This window comes from Giraffa tippelskirchi, chromosome 13 (genome assembly GCF_054371585.1).
Source record: "Giraffa tippelskirchi isolate mGirTip1 chromosome 13, T2T-mGirTip1v1.2.pri, whole genome shotgun sequence".
Classification (NCBI taxonomy): domain Eukaryota; kingdom Metazoa; phylum Chordata; class Mammalia; order Artiodactyla; family Giraffidae; genus Giraffa; species Giraffa tippelskirchi.
Window position 1 is genome coordinate 40,430,275 of NC_137287.1, and position 19,559 is coordinate 40,449,833.

General features: G+C 61.6%; 2 protein-coding genes across 51 annotated transcripts in view; one reads left to right on the top strand and one right to left on the bottom strand.

Annotated features, from left to right (window-relative positions):
- Window positions 1–19,559, top strand: part of IFT140 (intraflagellar transport 140) — a 55,095-nt gene that overhangs the window by 24,480 nt on the left and 11,056 nt on the right. For 28 of the 50 annotated variants that reach the window (XM_081555616.1, XM_081555632.1, XM_081555648.1 and 25 more), the window contains exons 16-19: window positions 458–588; window positions 962–1,112; window positions 1,778–1,909; window positions 3,751–3,950. In XM_081555616.1, coding sequence (XP_081411742.1) covers window positions 458–588; window positions 962–1,112; window positions 1,778–1,909; window positions 3,751–3,950 — 614 coding nt within the window. Of the gene's footprint in view, window positions 1–457; window positions 589–961; window positions 1,117–1,777; window positions 1,910–3,750; window positions 3,951–19,559 lie in introns of all 50 variants that reach the window. The other 22 variants (XM_081555623.1, XM_081555641.1, XM_081555657.1 and 19 more) reach the window with 1 other exon arrangement.
- Window positions 5,485–17,953, bottom strand: TMEM204 (transmembrane protein 204). Its single transcript, XM_081555663.1, has 3 exons — window positions 17,146–17,953; window positions 13,133–13,288; window positions 5,485–6,122 (listed from the first exon to the last, which is right to left on the bottom strand). The coding sequence occupies exons 1-3, from the start codon at window positions 17,423–17,425 to the stop codon at window positions 5,878–5,880; spliced, it is 681 nt and encodes a 226-aa protein (XP_081411789.1). The 5' UTR covers window positions 17,426–17,953; the 3' UTR covers window positions 5,485–5,877.

Sequence of the window (19,559 nt, forward strand, 5' to 3'; positions counted from 1 at the left end):
TTCACACACTCATTCCTTCAGTCATTCGTTCACTCACTAACTCATTCACTGATTCACTGATTCATTCACTCTCTCATTCACTCATTCATTCAAGAGTGGGTTGTTCACTGCCGTGTGTGTACCACTCACTTTGCTGGGTACCGGAAACACAAACTGATGTGTTAAATGGGGGACTTGACCCCACCCCTGTGGATGAGCAGACTCAAGTAAATTTTTACAACCCTAGTGAGAGCTGGGAGGAGAGAAGCAGGGCTGGAGGACAGCGGTGGGCCCAGCCACTATGGGGATCGGCTGAAATTAGAAAAGAGGAAACCCGCAGCCATTTCAGTGGGATGAACATAAGCTGATGTTGGAATTACGCGCTCTGGAGATTCGCTCGCTGGGACCTCAGGCATCTCTCCCAAGCATGTGGCATGTCAGTGGGCGGGCACACTGGGCTCCGGCTCTCTCTTCCTAGGCTGACAACAGCCCCGATTCCAAAATCTGCTTCTATGACGTGGATATGGACACAGTGACCATCCTCGACCTCAAGACGGGACAGATAGATCAGAGAGAGACGTTGTCCATTAATGGGCAGGAGACAAAGAAGTAAGACTGTGGTTTGGGAGGACTTTGTTGAAAAAAGATGTTGAAAACGATGCTCAGTTACTTGTTGGCTTGGAGGCAGTTTGTTGCTAAGTTTCCTTCATTGTTGGAAGAGCTCAGTGATCATGAGCAGTGGGGACCAGAGGTGAAACAGAAGCCCACTCCCCTGGGCCGTCGCGGGGATTTGAGTCTAATCTGTCTCCTCGGTTCTGAGGTTCTGGAGTCACAGGCCAGGAACTTGAGCTTCCAAAAGGGCTGCGATTTGCGTGCCCACGGGCAGCCCCAAGTCTCGGGGTGCAGAGGGCCCATTAGCATCCCTGCCGGTCTTTCTTCAGGGCCTCAATGTACCACGTGTGCGGGTCTCTCTCTCTTTCAGGAGCCAGGCCCTGGAGGATGAGAGGCTGATAGACCTCGTTCCCATGAGCCACTTCTGGGATCAGAGCGAGCCCAGGCTGTTCGTGTGCGAAGCCGTGCGGGAGGTGCCCAGCGCCCTGCCACAGCCTGCGGACAGGAGCATGCCGGCCGAGGCCAGTGCGGGCCCCTTGCTCCTTGCGCGGTCGCTTGTGTGTTTGGATGGGCAGCCAGGGTGGGCTCTGTCTTCCCAATGTGGTCCCTGGGGAAGTCGTAGGGAACGGGTTCCAGGGAGCCAGTCTCCACCCCCAGGACGTCGGGGGACACCTCTCCCCTCTGGGCCGACATCGAGAGCTGGCCCCACCATCTGTCATGTGCCATTTTCTCTTGGGGATCGGAGTCACCCTTGATCTTAGCACATCCTGGGGGGTCCAGTTACGAAGGTCCCCTCAGTCATTCCCCAATCAGCAGGCCCAGCCTCGGTCACTGCCCTCCCCTCTCTGCAGGGCCGCCCTCCCCAACACCCCAACACCAGTGACTCTGAGCCCCATCCCCTCATTGGGCCCATACTCCACCGCTTTCCACTGTCCTGTTTTGCAGAATACCCAGTGATCCTGGAGAAAGCCCTCTTGATCCTCTTGCTGCATCTCTCTTGACCCACCTTGTTTCACAGGGCTCGTGTGTAGGGTCCTGGGTAGGGGTAGTGGGGTTATGTGAGAGCCGGCCTGTCGGCCACTCTACATTCTCTATGTTTCGTGTAAACTTCCTGGCAATACCAGTGGGGTTGGACAATAACCAGGGAAGTTGCTGTCGAACTGAGACAGGACGCATCCCTCTGCAGGCAGATGTGCTGGTCCTGTCCTTCTTCGTCTCAGAAGAGCACGGCTTCCTGTTGCAGGACAGCTTCCCCCGGCCTGCCGCCTTCCAGACGCTCCTGGGGATCGAGGTGCCCCACTACTACTTCACGAGAAAGGTGGGCCCTGCTGGCACAGCCATGTCCTTGGGTCCTCCTCCTCACTGGGGGCTCTCGTTACACAAGCAAGCCGTGTGCCCCGAGCTGTCTCCTGAGATCCCAGCAGATCCAAGGTCGCCGTCCATGTGGGGAAGGTCGAGGGCGGGCAGGTGGGCAGCAGCTCCACTGAGGGGTGTCCCTCCCGGCTCCCCCAAAAGCACTGGGCCCTTCCACCTTCCTGTCTTCTTTTTAAAAAGTCTAGTTGATTTTTTAGAAGTACCTATTCCTATATTCGCTCAGTCGTATCTGACTCTTTTCTCCAGGCCAGAATACTGGAGTGGGTAGCCATTCACTTCTCCAGGAGATCTTCCTAACCCAGGGACTGAACCCAGGCCTCCCGCATTGCAGGCAGATTGTTTACCAGCTGAGCCACTAGGGAAGCCCGCTTCCCTAGTAGCTCAGTCTGTAAAGAATCTGCCTGCAACGCAGGAGACCAGGGTTCAATTCCTAGGTGGGGAAGATCCCCTGGAGAAGGAAATGGCAACCCAGTTCAGTATTCTTGCCTGGAGAATTCCTTGCACAGAGGAGCCTCGCAGGCTTCAGTCCATGGGGTCGCAAGAGTTGGACATGACTTAGCAACTAAACTACCATTCCTATATTCACTGTAGGAAATTCAGGAACTGCAAATAAGGAAATAAAGACCAGAGATGATGCAAATCTCCATGGTTGTAGCCCCCAGAGGTGCCACTGGGGACAGCTAGAGACAGGTTCTGTCTGTAGCCTGTGTGTGTGCATTACATACACCATCCCTTCCTCCAGGGGATTGACCCAGGGATCAAATCCAGGTCTCCTGCATTGCAGGCAGACTCCTTACCAGCTGAGCCACCAGGGACGCCCCATTACATACTCATGTGTGTTTAAATTTCTGATCAAACGAAGTCATCAGCACTCACCCCAACCATTTTGGATGAGTTATTTGCCATCCCTGGGATGTGGTCTCTGAGTCCTCACAGTCCCCCCCAGACCTGAAATCAGCATTCTTGGCCCTGAGGTCAGTGCTGATCAGAGGTGGGCGCATCTGTGATGGGCGGCCAGAGCTTCCAGCCCCCTGAAACGCTGGTTGAGCCACCTGTTCTCAGCTGGGCACCCACAGCCCCTGAACAGAGGGGGCTGCAGCCTGTTGCCCTGCCTTGGTCCTTGGTCCTGTGGGGCTGGGGTGCCGCCTGAGCTGCCCCCCTGAGCTCTGCCATCCCCCTCTCCTCAGCTCTGTGCTTCCTGCTGCTTCACTTCTTTCTTCTTCACTGTTCAGTTGGAAGGACTGAAATGTGTAGGCTTTTTGTGGATTTTTTTTTTTTTTTTGCTTTTAGTGTAAGGTGACTTAAAATTAGGCCTCAGCGCATGAACTCTTGTGTTTTCTGTGTCATGAGCTGTGTTTTCTGTGTTAGCAAGTGTTCCTGTTGTAGCCAGAGGTGGGAATGGACCAGAAGGCAGTGGTGCTGGCGTGGTTTTAACACCTCGTGCACACGGTCAGATGTGACAGGAGGAGCACTTTCTAGGAAGTTTCCAGACAGCTGAGGGGTGGGGGTTTTCACGTGTTCATGGCTGTGGAGCCATTGATGTCACTGCCTCAGCAGCAGGTCCCTGCATGCCGATGCCTGCATCACCCGCTGTCTGAAGCCGGACCCGCTGTCTGAAGCTGGAGCCCCGTGCTCTGGTCCCTTCGAGGGCCTGCAGATGTGTGATGCTTTTGCCAAGAGTGTTGCTTAATGTGGGGTCTGTGCAGAGGGTCCCCCAGGGAGAGGCCCGAGGCGTGCACTGGCTTCATGGGGACCCACAGGTTAACAGTGCTCTTTGTCATCCAGCCAGGAGAAGCTAATCTGGAGGACAAGCTGGACTCCGGGTCCCAGTGCATCCCCCAGGCAGTGGGCAGGAGGCCCCTGCGGGACTTCATGGGGCTGGAGGCCTGCGACAAGCCCACGCAGGACGCCATTCTCAACTTCAGCTTTTTCCTGGCCGTCGGGGACATGGATGAGGCCTTCAGGTCCATCAAGCTCATCAAGAGGTGAGGGGCTGCTCACGGGGGGCGGGGGGTGGTTACCGTCGCTGTCTTCTTGGTGTGTGTGGTGTCTCACGGATTCAAGGAGATGCTGGTGGAAACTAGGATGCGAATGGCATCTGGCTGGCCTCATGGTGCTCAGAGCCTCAGGGGCTACGATTCAGTTGTTTAGATTTATTTTAGCGTCTGGACACTTCCTAGTCAAAAATTCTGCAGTCACTAAATATTTATAGCACCTGTCTCTCTGGGAATAATTGCACCACCCAGGAAAGGTTTTGATAGTAAACCCTCAAAACAGCAGGCAAAATGCAATTAAACTTGCTCCAAGAGAAGTTGTACATCAAGGGCTGTCTATAAGCGACTTCCTCTCTGTTCCTGGGCGAGCTTCTCCAGAGCATCTGACCGAGTTTAATCAGAAAGTGTAGAAAAACTGTTGAAGGATGGAAGTCAGGTGGAAGGAGAGGATGGGATATAAGCGCCTGCCCCCTCTTGTCTGCAGACGGGTCTGTAACTGGGTCAGACCCTGGTCATCGTGGTCTAGAGCAGAGGGGCTTTCCCCACCCCCACCCCTGGGTGGGCGAGAGGCTCTTAATCGGGGAGTGAAGAATGGCTGGTGGCACTTGGCATTTGAAAGAAGCTCCACCACAGATCACGCGTGACCACAGGGCCACTGCAGTGTGTGTCGTCGTGTGCGGAACGCCGCTAAGGCTGGACCCTGAGCTGCTGGGCACGAGGGGCGGCCCCACGTGGCCCCCGAGTGTACTCCCGCCCCAAGGTGTGCTGACGTACTGTCAGGCCAGACGTTCTTTGAAGCTGTCCTCCTCTGCTTTGTGTTTACCATCCCTCGCTCTGACTAAAGAGATTCCTGGGGCAGCAGAGCCTTTGAGCCCCAGGCTGCTCATTGTAGGAAAGGGTGTGACAGCCAAGCTTAATGTTTCTTAGCGTTCTTAGAGGGCTGGCCTGTGGGGAGGCAGCAGAGGACTTTGCACAGGTGCCTCCCTGCCCCCGCCTGGCTTCCTGGGCCGCAAGATGCCAGCAGCGCTTCCCGCCGCCAGGGGGCGCGGCACCCGCGGGGCTCACAGATGTGGGCGGGCAGCCGCCGGCCTGAGGGTGCTGGCTGGTGTGAACCCCTGAGGTGCTGGTGTTCAGCGCGGGGAGTCGGGGCTCCAGCCCAACTGCCGGGTCCGGCGCTGTTGGCGGCAGGCTGGGGCTCGGACGGAGGTCTGAAGCCACCAGTGACGGGGTCCCGGCTGGATGCGGTGAAGACTCTTCTAGGGGAAAAAGCAAACCAACCTCTGAATTGTTTGAAGCCAATAGACGTTTCTCTCTTACTGTGCCAACTGTGGGCACGCTGTCATGCGGCCGGAGCTTGGGGTCTGTAGGGACGGGGACTTCTGAGTGGAGGCGTGAGTGAGGTGTGAGGGACCCCCAGCCACACTGCCCTGGGCCTTCTCTGACGGTCAGCCGACAAACTACAGGACTGGCCCGAGTCCTCACCATTTGGCAGTGTAGCGGATAAAACACAAGCTTTAAGCCATGGTGAGAGGTTGGCATTTTATTTTAACTTAGAAGGATAATCAGGAGTAAATGGACCTCACTTAAACCATGCTGTCATAAAGCCGTGACCATCTGACTGTGAATTCTGAGTCCCTGGAGGAAGGTCCGGACAGTTCACAAACTCTCCCCGTGTTCTGCTTTATCAGAGTAGTTAGGACCTGGGACGCCCCTCTCGGCAGATGCTGAATAAATTAACGCGGGCCAGGACAGAGTGCAAGGCCGTGCGGGAGCGTGACGCGGGCCGCAGGGGAGGGCGCGGATGCCGTGTGGTCAAGCCCCGTGTCCATGGATAACGTGGTCAATGCATGTGTGTGTGCTCAAGTGGGGAGCAGCACCCCGCTTCCTAGATGGTCCCTGGGTGGAGGGGGCGTCACCCTCAGCACGGCGACTCCACATAGTCGTTGTCCAGCCCGCGGCGAAAGCGCGCGGTCAGGGAGCGGCTGATGACGATCACGCGGGGGGCTGTGCAGTCCTCCCGCCTGTGCAGGACATTCCAGATGAGCATGGCAGCGGCCAGGGTGGCCAGCAGGCAGGCGCCGATGTTCAGGTAGCACGACCAGGACAGGCTGGTGTAGGGCCCGATGCGGTAGAACGTCACCAGCCCAATGACCAGGACGAAACCTGCGGACGAAGCCCGGGCTGAGGCAGCCACTGGAGAGGCCCCCGCTCCCAGCCCGGCCCTCCTCCAGCCAGCCCTGTCTCCGGGGGCCAGGAGCCCAGCCCCGCCCCGCGCCCTGCCTCGGAGTCAGCTGCGTTCCTCGGGGCCTGTGGGTCTGGGGGGGCGTCTGTCCTGGCCAGGCCCAGTCTTTGGGGCTCAGGTGGTTCCTGAGACTTGGCAGGTGTCCGGCCACTTCCTCAGGCGCCCTCCCCACGGAGGTAACGCTGATACCCGCTTCCTCACCCTGAATGGCCCAGCAGTGACCCCGTGGGAGGTCCGCCAGGCCTGTAAACGCCTGATTCATTCAAAGTGAAGGGAGACACACGTGTTTTCTACGTTGTACCTGGAAACAGCTCAGATTGGTGTCTGACTTGGCTGAATTGCCATCCTTAAGAGTTTTTTTATTCCTAGCACCTGGGCAGGCAGGGGGGCCGGGAGCCAGGCTCCAGGCGTCTCCTCTGCCCTCTGAGCAGCTGCAGCTGGTTCAAGAGCATCCCCACCCCGCCCCCCTCCTCCCCCCGTCCCCCTCATCCCTGTCTCTCTTCAAATCGTGCCGGGCCGAGGGGGGTGGGCGTCCAGGACTGTGCAGCCTCGCCCCACCTCGGTCAGCTGTTTGTGTTGGCTTGTCGTCCCCGAGAGACATGGTTTTGTCTCTCAGGGGCTCCACAGACTTCATCTTTTGGTTCCTACAATAAGAAGACTGGGATTTTACACCCAGAGTCTATGGGCTAAGCCAACAGGCACTGGCGCTTGAGAGAGTTCAGGTCTGAGTCTGGGCTGGAAGCCCTGGTGACTAGGATGGCGGGAGAGGCCCGCGGTCCTGCTGCTCAGGAAGCTGTCCTCGGAGCCTGCCCCTCCTCGCAGCCCTGGGTCATCAGCCCCCTGCCGGGTGGCCCTGGCACACCCTCTGCTGTGCTGACCAGGCTGAGTCTGTTTCTAAGGAACCAAACGTGCCTGATGAGGACAAAGGCCCTCAGGGACCCAGAGTGTCCAGATGGGACTCCCCGCCCCTCCCAGACTATCTGGTCCCCTGCCCTGGGCTCTGGCCAGGCCGCACCGCCCGCTGAGTCCCTGTGCCCGTCCTGCACTGTGACATCCGCACTCTGCTCCTGCTGCCCACCCCCCGCCCCCCCGCCCACTTTCCTCAGGAAACCAGGCCACGCACGACCCGGTGTGGCCCCTGGGCAGAGGGTCATCGCAGTGATGCCCACGGTCGGTTCTAGTAACCACATCCTGATTGGGTGCCGGGTGCAGGCTGGGGTTTTCTCGAAGCACAAGTGTTATGGTCTCGCCTTCTCTGCACCTTCCAGAAAGTCTGACTCAAACGACTATCCTGCCTTGGTCATGTGCTCAGCAACAGTGACGCTGACTAAGCCCTGTGTTCATTCTCCACAGCACTTGGTGGATCTTGTTATACCTGAAGCTTCTCCATGCTTCCTTTCTGTTAAAAATAATGGATTCTGTTTGTCATACACACTGGCAGAAAGAAACCCCTGGCACTTCTGTGCCTGTGAGGACAAACAGCCCGTGCCCGCTATCTCGTGTGGCCAGTTTTGCGTTCGTGATGGAAGGGGTTAAGGCCTGTGTTCTGTGAGACGGAAGTGGAAGCACTCTTCGTCCCTTCATTGTCATGATGTCTGGGCGCTGGTTGGGCCTTTTTTCAACAGGACTCAGAGAGCGGGGGGATGGGGCGGAGGGGCGAGTCAGCATGCCAGCCAGTGTCTGGGAGGAGGGGGAGTGGGGCGAGGGCACTGCCAGCACGGCCGGGGGGCCTCTGGGCTGGTGAGGGGCTCTGTAGGCGGGGGACAGCGTGGACACCGGGTGAGGCCGGGAGGGCACCCAGCGCGGCGGCTGCACCGCACCAGCCCCTCCCTCCGCTGTGCTCAGAGCCCATTGTTCCCGCTTTTAGGGAAGCTTCGTCTGCCTTGTATGTGTTATGTCGTGGTGTCCATCCCCAGGGGGCGGGTGAAAGCACTAGGTGTCCCCACGGCCTCTGGGGCCGCTGATGGTCTGACGTGGTTGGCTTTGCATCACTGATGGACAGAGGACCATGAATTCATAAGTGAAGGCCTGTGAGTCTTGAGACCCTGACCAGGACAGGCCTTGGCTGAGACCAGCACAGGGCACGCTGACGGGGCATACACATGGCCCGGGGACCCGAGACCCACTCCCAGGACACGCCTGAGTAAGACCCTGCTTGTCACAGGTCGCAAGAAACACGACTGTGACCCAAGTCAGCAGTGTCTGGAACGCGGTCGTCAGACACAGAGCACTGGGGTGTGGGCCGCGGGCACCCAGCTCCTGCACTCAGTCCAGATGGGCTCGGCTGACAGCGGCAATCACCGATGGGCCGGGGCAGCAAACACAGGCTTCTTGTGTCACGCTCCTGTCTTCAGCAGCACAGACGTGTCTCCTGAGCCCTGTCTATTAAGGCTCACAGGAGGGCGTATAGAATGTTCTGGAAGTGCAGCTAACCTTTCCTTCTTCCACTACCGAGTGCTTCCTGGCACACGTCACGGCTCTGGGGACGTGACTTCCCATGGCTGCATGGTTGCCCCACGGAGGTCGTAGAGGACACACGTCATCCCCACTCATGTGGGGAAGGCCCTGCAGGCGGAGGGCTTGACCAGGCCTCGCCTTGCCCCTCGCCGCACACACTGCCCTCCCCCCCTTTCCTGGTGCCGCGTCCCGTGTCCGTCAGCTGGGGGCAGGCTGCTTCCAGTCCTCCTGTCCTGTCCCCTTGGCACACAGCTGGGCATCAGCACCCCTTGATCCAGGCCCACCCCCAAGGTGCAGCGCCCACCACACGAGCATTTAGGATGAGGGGCTGGGCCTCTGATGCCAGGACCCTGAGAGCCTCCAGCGCTGAGAGGGCGCTGAAGAGCATGTCCTTTGTTTTGGAGGCAAATAGACAGGCGGTTACTCTTTTGCCATTTTTCTCTGCTTATTACTTCCTCTGCAAGTACACTGGGGATGTTCTTATGTTAGCAGATGAAAGCAGTGTGAACTGGCATGTGAACAGACAGCTCTGCACACACGGCTGCAAGAGGCAGGGGCCAGGTGAGCGCAGCCTCTTGGAGGGACGCTTGTCAGTGACCTGAGCGGGCCAAGCCCCGCCTCTCTCACGCTTTGTCTTGAGCAGAGTTCTCTGCAGTCCACAGTGAGCTGTGCGGGTGGGTTTCCAGCAGGACGGCGCTCATCCTCGTCCACCCTTGGCCAGCAGGGGCGGTGTGGCTGAGCAGACTCGGTCGCCACGGGGACCGCGATGCACCCCATGTCGGCAGTGGAAAGCCATGGGGACACGAAGAGGTGGCAGCTGCTGCGCTGGCCACGTGCACATCCTCCTGAAACCAAACTGGCCATTTACTTTGATGAGGTTCTGAAGCTAGGTCGCCCATCTCTCTCAGCCTGGGTCGAGGGCCCCTTGCTCCTGAGTGTCTCCGGAGCCTTTTCCGTGATGTCACTGAAGCGAATCTAAGGGGAGAGTTGCAGTAAACCCACGTGGAATTGATTCTGTCCTCATGAGCTTATGTTCCAAAGCAAACAGCCCCTTCCTGTGGGCTGGCGGCCGGGGCAGCGTGGCTCAGGCACCCTCTCCTCTCTTCCTTCCTGCCAGCTTCCTTGGGCTCTGCTGGCTGTCACAGGCCGTCCTCCGGAGTGGCTGTCCAGCCCGCGCAGGGGCACGGATGGAAAATGCAGGGCTGAGCCCTGAACTCGTACGGGTGCCTGCCACGGTCCACGGGGCAGCACCAGCCAAGGCCTCGCATATGGGGCCCTGAGGCTCAGCCGCAGGTGGGCTTCCAGCGCCGTGAGCAGCAGAGGGTGTGGACAAGTGCCACCCCCCCACCCCCGCCAACCAGGGGTAGTCCGGGAAAGAACACGGTCACGGGAGCAGCAGGGGCAAGAGACAGGAAAGCGAGCCATCCGGCCCAAGCCAGGAGCTTGACTGGACAGCACAGAAAGGGGTCCGTGCGTGTGAACAGATCCTCTCCCACTCAGATACCAGGACAGCCACCACGCGTCTCCCGGCTGAGCTTTGGGGACAGTAAAGTCCGCCCCCTCCTTGGGTGTGGGGTAAGTGGCCCTTAGCGTGTTAGTAAGTTTCTCAACAAAAACAATCCGAGAATTTGCACAAGTGGAGAGAGGAGGCCAGCAGACATGAAGCTTATGCGGTCTGCACAAACGCTGCTCTCCAACCCTGCGGGGTCTGAGGGGCTCAAGTCCGAGGAGGGGCCAGCCGGGCGGCACTGGCAGATGGCTGCCACTTGGCACCTGCTCCCCCTGCCCCATGCACGGCGCTTTCACGGGGTGTTCAGCTCATGCATAGGGGTGGACTAAGGGACGGCAAGGAGTTTTTTCAACTTTAGGGTAAATGAAAATCACACTTGGAAGATTCTGCAAAGAAATTAGAAACCCTTGTGTGTGGCCTGAGTGCAGTAGAGCACACCAGATGAAGTCAGTGAAGGTCGTTCTGTCTCCTGGGGTCCTCCTTGGTGTCTGAGGCGGGGTCTCTTGGACTTGCAGCCCTGAGCGAGGGGGGACAGGGGCTGCCCTTTCACAGAGCCGGGCCGGGCATCCCATGCCCAGGGGACCGGTGCCCGGAGCAGCTGTGGTATCACCAGGAGAGCCGCGGGTTGCCCTCCTGCCTCCTCCCGCTGGGGTGTTGCTCTCTGGCTGGTCCCAGGGCTCCCGCCTCCCGGGGAGCCTCGCTCCCCCTTCCACGAGCACCTTCTCTCCCCCGCCCACCCTCTGGCCCCCGCAGTGGGGACTCAAGGTTCCCTTGTATAACAGGTACCACCAGGCATTTCCCCCTCCTGGGACAGGATATCCTGGCGCCCTTCAGTCTCTCCCTGACTGTTTAAAACAGACCAGAGCACAGGAAAAAACCTAACTCTAAAATTAGCTGCGTGGTAGAAGAAAGGCCCGGCGCTGTGCTCTGTACTGTTTGTCAATGAAGCAGTCTAAACAGGGCCAAGTGCATTTCCTCTCTGGGCTCGGCAGCCCCATGGGGGGACCGGCGGACATGGGTGGGGCGGGGCAGGCCTGTGGAGGTGGGGGCACGGACCGCGGAAGGGCTGCAGGTGCCCCGCGGGCTCCTGGCTTTTTCCATCAGCCTCTGCCGGCCTGACGGGTTTGGGCAGAGCCCAGTCCTGCCTCCCAGAGGTGGTCCTGGCCCGGGAATGCCCAGGAGGGCAGTGTGCGCTCTGCACCCGTTGCTGCAGGACAGTGTGGTTTTAGTTAATGGGGGGGGCGGTCGCTCCCCCGCTTCAATTTTTTGGTGTGTGACTTGCAAACAGTACAGTTTTGTTCTGAAACAAGAGTTTGCAGAAAGTAAGATGTCAGGTTTTACACCAAACCCACAATACATTTTCTAATAATTCCAAATGAGTGTGTCAGAGACATTTCTTCCAAGGTGCAGTGTCACACTTGGTCCTCCTGCTGGGAGGAGTCCCTTTCCGAGTCAAGAGCTGTTACTGTTATTCCTTTAACGCTACTCGAATATCTGTCTTTAATCCAGCTTTTCCAATCACATTTTCAGAATCTCCCACTTCCTTCCTCAAGGGATGGAATTCCAGATGACCCCTCGTGAGGGAGGGGGGTCTCAGCGAGGCGAGGACCCACAGCCCCGAGCTCAGCAGAGGCGGCCCGTGAAACGGTCCTGAAGGAGGGAGGGGGCGGCGGTCCCCAGTCCCAGAATCTCCCTGGGCAGGGTGGGCGTCAGCCCTGTAGCTTCACCCCGTTGGTGGGTGACGAGTGGGGCGGACGCAGCCCTGTTCTCCCGACACCTACTGTGCGCTCTCCCAGGCCTCACGGCACCCTGGGCTGCCCCAGGGAAGTGACTGACCTAGGGCCGCGCCGCCCTGTGAATAGGACCCATTTCCGAGTCCCACCCGGCACTTCCCAGCATGAGTGCTGCCAGCTGTCAGCCGCGTTCTGGAAACTGTGCTTCTCCAGGAAGTTGGGGGGGGGCTCAGGATCCATCGTCCCCCGTGATTCACTCACACTTCCTGCCCCCCCCCCCAGGGCTGGGCTGCAGCCTCACCGCTGGGCGCTGCTTCTCCCCTGAGCCGGATGCCTGGCCCCCCCTCCTGTAGGCCACCCACCTGCCCTTCCCCATGGGCAGCAGGAACCTGAAAGCCCAGGATCCCATGATCGTTAAAGCTGGGCCAGCAAAACACGCGGGGGGCGGGGGGGGAGGGGGGAACCAGCACAGACATCCCCCCACCCCAGCCCCACTCCCATGGCACACCAGTGGGTGGCTTCGGGGCTTCCTGGCCACTGCACAGCCTCCCTGGCCAGGCCCATTCATCACCCGTGGGGCCACTGCTCTTGTCCTCGGAAGCCGGCAGCGGCCAGGCCCTGCCCTGCCCGCCCCACCCCCAGAGCGAGGTGGCTTCTGGACTGTTCGCTGAGGGCCTGGGCCTCACCCTTCTCCTCAGCGTCACCCCCACCACGCTCGTCTGACCCCAGCCAAGCCCCAGGCAACCACATCTATACCCCGAGCCCAACCCTAAGCAGGCTGGGAACCACATGCGTGCCCAGAACTTCCTACCTGCTGACCATTAGCCAGAAAAGCCTCAGGGCTCAGAAGGGCACCCCCCTCTGTCCACGTGCACACATGCCCACATCCCCATGGCAGGCTGCGGCAGCCTCGCGGGAGGAGCGTGAACCCAGGACACCTGCCACCCAGGCTGCGGAGGGGCAAGGAAACAGCAGGTGCCAGAGACTTTGAAAAGCCAAGCGGGTCACCCGAGTGTCGAGTGTGGGCACCTCACCTTAGACGGCGGGAAGGGCAGAGGCCTTGGGCAAACAGACCCAAACCCCTAGGCTTGCACCGCAGCGCTCCTCCCCCCACCGTGTGTATTTCTGTCTGGCTGCTGCCCACAGTGACGGGTGGGGTGGAAGGGTGAGCTGCGGGGGCCGCCGTGACTTTAGAAGCCGCAGCTGAGCTGCCGGCCCGCCGGGTACTTACTCGCCAACTGGAACGCGGCGGCCATGGCCTCCTCCCAGCACTGGGCGTCGGGTGACAGGAGGGGCAGGCCTGTCAGCCCCAGCACGAAGGTGAGCTGGCCCGCCGCCAGCGCCGCTGTGGCAACCAGGTTGCAGGCTCGCATCATGTCGAACTGCACTGCGGGGAGGGAGGAAGGGAAGCGGCGGTCAGCACGGTCAGCTCTGGCCAGGCTTCTCAGGCCGGGCTCCCTGCCCACACTGGGTCTCCTCCGTCCATCTCCCTGAGTGTCACCACCCCCTCCCCAGCCCCCACCCACCTGCACCCCAGACCCTGGACCCTGAACAAGACGTGTGGGACGTGCACAGCGGGCAGCCTGGTGCTTGGACCACAGAGGCGGGGGCTGGGTGGTGTCATCGAGAGGCCCTTTGGGGGAGATACCGTCCCACCCACATGCTGGACGGCAGAGCCATCAGCTGTGAAGTCTACCCCTTCCCCGTGGTCCTTCCAGAGTGTAAAAGCTGCCTGCCCCGGGGCTTTGAGTACAGCGTGCTGCGGGTGGGCAGCATTCACCGTTAGCATGTGTGGTCAGTTGTGCTGCTTCCCACCAGAGGGTCACTCCTCCTGCCTGGGGGTCTCAGGCTGCTTGCCCCCAGCCCCTCTCCTGCCGTCCAGAGCTCTAGGGGTCTCGCCCTTCCCAGGTCCCAGGCCTGTGCCATGCGGCTGCTCAGGGCTGGGCGCACCCCAGGCTCTGGACAGATGTGGGAGCAGCCCTGGGGGTGAGTGGGTAGACTGGCGGGAGGAGCCGAGCACCGAGGGCCCAGGAGCACTCCCAGACAGCTGGATGGATGGACGGACAGACAGATGTCTCCTCTACCTGACGCTCTTGCCCGCAGCTCTTAGGCCCCCGCCTCACTGTCCTGGGCTCTGTGGTCATCAGAGCGACCACAGGACGTGGCCGCAGTCTCTGGGAACCCTGACCTTTAAAGGGAGGAGCCGGAGAGCTCAGGGCAGGCCCACGGAGCCCGACATCCCCATGTGGGCTCAAGCCTCTGGCCTCCCCACACGGGGCAGCAGGGCAATGGATCTCATGATCTGCGGGAACCTTCCTGGCTATTCGCAAGGGCTTCCCGGGTCCCCTGACCGCACTCGGGAGCAGGAGGCCACATGGGTCCCCCATCAGCACAGGGCTCGGCCGCTCGCAGGCTCTCCCGGGGAGGCTGTTCATCATGCTCTTCCTGCCTTTTCACCTGGACTTTCTTTCAACCACGGTTACCCTTCAAATGACTTTATCCCATGGAAAGTCCCTGCTACTCTAAGACATCATGAGTTTGGAGGTAGAGGTGGAGACGAGGGCTGTTGAGGGTGACGAATGCTCAGAGCATGAGTGTGGGGTCCACCTGAGCCCAGGGCAGTCCTTCTGGTCCCGGGGCTCAGCCTCACAGGTGAGGAAGGACACACACGGACTGGCCGGCTGTGCCGGGAGCATCCACGCTGCATGGTGCGGGTCCTGGCACTGCGAGGCCCTGAGCCCCATCCTCCCGGCCCAAGCGGGGGCCTCCCTGAGTCAGCGGGGGCTGGGGAGACGGAGGCCCGGACCCTCCCCTCGGCCTCACCCTTCCCCAGCCACCCGGGGGAACGTGTCCTGCTGGCGTCCTGCGAGCCCAAGCGTTTGACAGCTCTTCACACTTGCTGTGCGCAGCCTGGGCAGTGGCACTTGGTTTGGAGGAGCCGTGAAGGTGAAACTCGAGACTGGACACGCGTTTATTCATGTCCCCTCTGGTTCAGGGAAAGGACAGAATTGTGTCAGAGCCTGACAGAGTGTCCAACACATGGAGAGATGGAAAGTGGCAGAGAGAACGGGGGTCGGAAAGCAAGACCAATTTCCCCCCACACCCCGCCTGATCAGTATCGAAAGTCAGGGCCACAGCACGTGCTCAGCCAGCCGACCTGGGGCAGGGCCCTGTGCTCTGGGGCGAGACCGACGTGACGTGGGAGTGGCCAGACGCCCTGACCGCATCCTGCCCCCTCGGGGGATGGCAGTGCTGGCCCCACGCGCCGAGCAGCTCTGGCTGGGCTCCGCAGGCATTGCCAGGATGCGGACACAGAGCCGGCGGGAGGGTGGCCGCTGACCCCGAGCACTGCCCTGGGCACCTGCGTGCTGTCTGGGCCCTCCAGGTTGGCCTGGCTCTGGATGGAGAGGCACGGGGCCCTGGGTGGCCGAACGGAGGCAATCTCAGGCTCAAGGCCGCCCCCTTCTCCTCCCGTCCCTGGCTCAGCACAAGGCTGGACCATCGGGCTAAGCCTGGGCTGGGGTTTTGCTGGGAGCTGCTGATGGGATGGATGGGGACAGGCCCAAAGACCAGAAGCCCCCACCTCTTGGGACCCCCCAGGGCAGCAGCGCTCTGTTGCAGGGAGCTGGTGAGAAGCGTGTCAGCGCCTGTTCCTGGCGGCAGTGCACGTGTGAGCAGCTGCACTGACCGCCCCCTTCTTTGGGGAAAACGTCTGATGCCCAGGGCCTCGTTAAGGGCCCCCTGATGCAAGAGCTGAGTGACGGAGGAGGGCGTTCTAAGAGCTGTTCAGGGGCTTCTCAGGTGGCAGTCAGGTGGGGCAGTGAGTGAGAGCAGGTGAGCGGCCGCTCGAGACTCACTGCGGGGCAGCCGTGGGGCTCAGGAGCAGGCTGTGTCCCCACCCCATCTTCCTGGCCTGAAGCGATCCGGCTCAGCAAGGGGTTTGGGTGAGGGGTGCCCGGAGCGAGCACCTGCGTGGTGGTGTTGGGGGCTGTGGCAGGCGGCCGTGAGCCCCGGGAGGCAGGGGGAGCCTGCAGGGGAGCACGGGGCCCCTGGGGGTTGGGGAGTCGTGTCCTGCACCGAGCCCACGCTGGAGCCCCCTTCACTGGCTCTCACTGCCCCTCAGCACAGATTCAGAGCCCAGAGAGGACCCCCCTGACTGGCAGGTCCCGGATCCCCAAGTTCAGAGAACCTGCCAGCGTCCCGCAGGCCTTGGTCTGAGAGCTCATGGGACAGGCCAACTCCTCCAGGCTCTGTCCGTGTTAAGGGAGGCTGTGGCCCACTGCTTACGAGGGGCGGGGGGCTGGCCACTCCCCATGGGACAACCCCCAGCTGTGCGGTGAGGGCTCTACTTGCAGAGAAGGGGTGGCGTCCCCTCAGGGGCTCAGCGGGACCCTGCGCCTCCCTCAGCCTCGTCTCTGCCTGCCAAGTGGAGACAACGGCCTCCAGCCAGTTCCCAAGGGCTAGGGTCCCAGGGGCCCAGCCACCTGGGGGCAGTTATGCCTGTGCCAGCCGAAGCCCCTCTGGAGCTGCGTTCTCCTGGGAGGAGAGCTGCCTTCAGAAGGGGGAGGAGGTCTGTGCGTTGGAGCCTGTCTGCAGTTGTCACGGGCTGTTGCCAGCCTGGGTGGAGGCCTTTCCTGTCAGCCGCCGGGACCCTGCGTCCGCACGTTTGGTGTCAGGCGTTTTCATGCGCCTGAACCTTCCCTCACAAATACTCAAACCCGACCAAGCTTTCAAAGTCACATTCCCACCTTCCAGACCCTGTGCCGGACGTGACCAACCAGACAGGACCGCTGGGGGCAGTGGGGGCAGCCAGGGCCCTGGGCTCCTCCTCGCCCTCTGCAGGCCTCAGTCTCCCAGTCTCTCCTGGGCCTCCCACCTCCAGCCAGCCCCCCGGGGGTCTCCCTCAGCGCTGCCCACAGCCCGAAGGACCCTGATGACTGTGGAACGAAGTCCAAACCCAGCCGCGTGCCTTAAGCTCCTTGTTTATTTCACTCATTAGCAATTTTTATTTTCCACCAGGAAAAATGCGTTTTCCTTGCTTTGGTTACTGTATCCGTCCCCTAGCTACCCATGATGGCAGAGAAAAGCGCCATCCTGCACAGAAAGAATTCTGTCCCAGAGGGGCCAGGGCAGGGTGGGCGTGGAGCCTGGGGTGCACCCGGGTTCCAGGAGCACCTCCCTCAGCCAGCGCGCCCAGCGCACGGCCGGCCACTCGACAGGAGGCGGTGAAACAAGCCGACTTACGTTTGACGGTGCCTCGCGCCTCCTGGAAACCGACCGCCTCGGAGCCCCAGCCCAGGGCCTCGCAGTCGCGCGCGTCCGCCTGCCCCGGCCTGGCCCCTGGGCCAGGCGCCCCCCGGGGCCGCTCTGCCAGCCAGCAGGCCCGCCAGAGCCCCACGCTGCGCCTCCGGCCATCCTCCAGCGTCTGGTACACCCAGTTGGGAGTGAAGGCCGCCGCGTTGTTGAGGACGAGAGAGACCAGGGCCACCAGCACGGCTGTGGCTACCACTTTCCGGATGGTCATCGCGGCCACGGTGCCGTCTCGCCTCGTGGAGAGAGTCCCAGCCACGGTCGGTCAGCGTGTCAGCGGGGCTGGCTAGAGGACGTCCCCGCTCATGCTCAGCGGCGTTGGGAAGGCCCAGGCAACAGGTGCGGGGGCGCCCGCCTCGCGGGCCCCTTACCCGGCCTCCTGCACCTGGAGCAGTGCCAGGCCTGTGCCGAGGCCGGGGCCTCCCATCCCGGGGGGCACGCAGGGGCACCAGCGAGAGCCCTGAGTCCTGAGTGCGCCGTCTTCTTGGGGGGCGGAGGCCGCAGCGAGCAGAAACCCACAGGCAGATGAGGCAGGAGAGCGCAGGGCCTGGGCCACTCTCGGGACCAGCGTGGGGCGGGCACGGAGTGGGGCGACGGGGAGCAGCGGGCGGTGGGTCTAAGCCCCTGCCGGCGCCTCTGCCGCGGAGCAGCTGGGCCTGGAGAGCAGACGGCAGAGGAGGCGCGTGTGTGTGCGTGTGTGCGCGCGCGCGCGCGCTCCTCGCGCCTGCGTCTTCCCCGTCTCTCAGCAGGGAGGAAATGGTTGTTTTTGAGGCTGTTTTTGGAGAGCCGGAGGGCGTAGCCAACTGCAACAAATAGCGGCCAGACGCCCACAGGATGTGTTTCCTGATGGGAAAGGCCGGGGCCTCTTTGGGAGGCTGGCGAGACCCTCCCCCGCACCCCACCTTCCCTGGGAGGGACGCGCACCCGCCTGCAGCCCTCGGGCCGCTGTCTGTCTGGCCCCTGCGGGTGGGGTGGGTGGGGGCCAGTCATCTACTCCGGGGACGGGGCATCCCCCCCACCATCAGCCGCTCCCCCCGTGTGTGAGTGCTATATCCACCCATGGTGCACAGCAGTGACAGGCCGGTGTGCGGGGGGCCCTGGACGCCCCCACCTCCCAGCCGAGACCCTCACCCACACTCAGAGATCCCCCCAGAGCAGGCCGTCATCCGTGTGCAGGAGGGGGGCTGTGGATGAGCTGAGCACCCAGCGAAGCCTGAGTGAGGGCCTGGCTGTGTCTGCTGCGGACGCTGACGGGCCCAAGGGGTCTGCTGGTCTCACAGGGGTGCCCTGTCCTGCGCCCCATAAACCATCACCCTGCTGGGGTCTCAGCCCCTCACCCGGCCTGGCCTGCCTGTGCTGACATCCAGCGGGGCGGGTCAGCCCCCAAAGGCCCTGCCCGCTCTAGGTCCCCTACAAGGCCGGCAAGTTTACATTCCTGAGAGGCAGGGCCCGTCAGCTCCCAGCAGATTTTTACCTCTTCTGGGTTTTTCCCACCAGGGCTCGCAGCAGAGGCGCTCGCTGAGTTCTCACCACTTCCCTCCTTCCAGGGCCAGAGGCAAGGCTGACCCCTGCTCCACCGGCCACGCCGAGTCTGGGGGGTGCTAGCGGGCCTTCCACCTTCCTCGCACCGTCAGCTCAGAAGACCCTGCAGAGGGGTGCCCCTCCAAGGGCGCCGTGGGCTAGGGTCCCTGCACACATGGTGCAGTCACTCACCTCAGGAGGTTTTCCCTAAAGCTTCCGACAGCAGAGCATCCCCTTCCCTCCTTATTTAAATCACTCTTCCTGAGCCAGTCTTCACGTGGCTCACTTCTGCTGGACAGCAGGCAGTGGTTTCAGGAAACACAGTCCCTGCTCTGTCTTCCCGGGCTGGGCAGGCCGTGGGCCGGGTCACCCACCCGGGCTCCTCCATGGGCTGGGGGGGCCAGCGCCCTCCCAGCCCCCAGCCTCGGGCGGAGGGGACAGCGGGGACGGGGCTGGTGGCTGGCCTAGGAGCAGGTCTGAGTCAGGAGTGACCATGCCCTCCGAGGGTCCCCTCGTCCTTCAAGCTCTGCCCCCCGCGAGCCGGGCCTTCAGCCCCCCCGAGGCCTCCCCAGGAGCATAACCTTAGAGCAGGGACACATGGCAGAAGCGCAGTGGTGTGTGTGCCGCTGGGCGGATGTGAAGCTGCTGTCCACTGCAGCCCCATCCACCAGGGTCTCCCTAAGGCAGCCCAGGAGGAGGGGCCTCGGTGGGTCCCAGGAGCTTCTGCGGGGCCTGGGCTTCCCGGAGAGTCTGGTGCTGGGAGCCTGTCTGCCCCTTATGTTGAGGGTACAGTCCACACGGGCCCGGGCAGCAGGGAGTTCTCACAG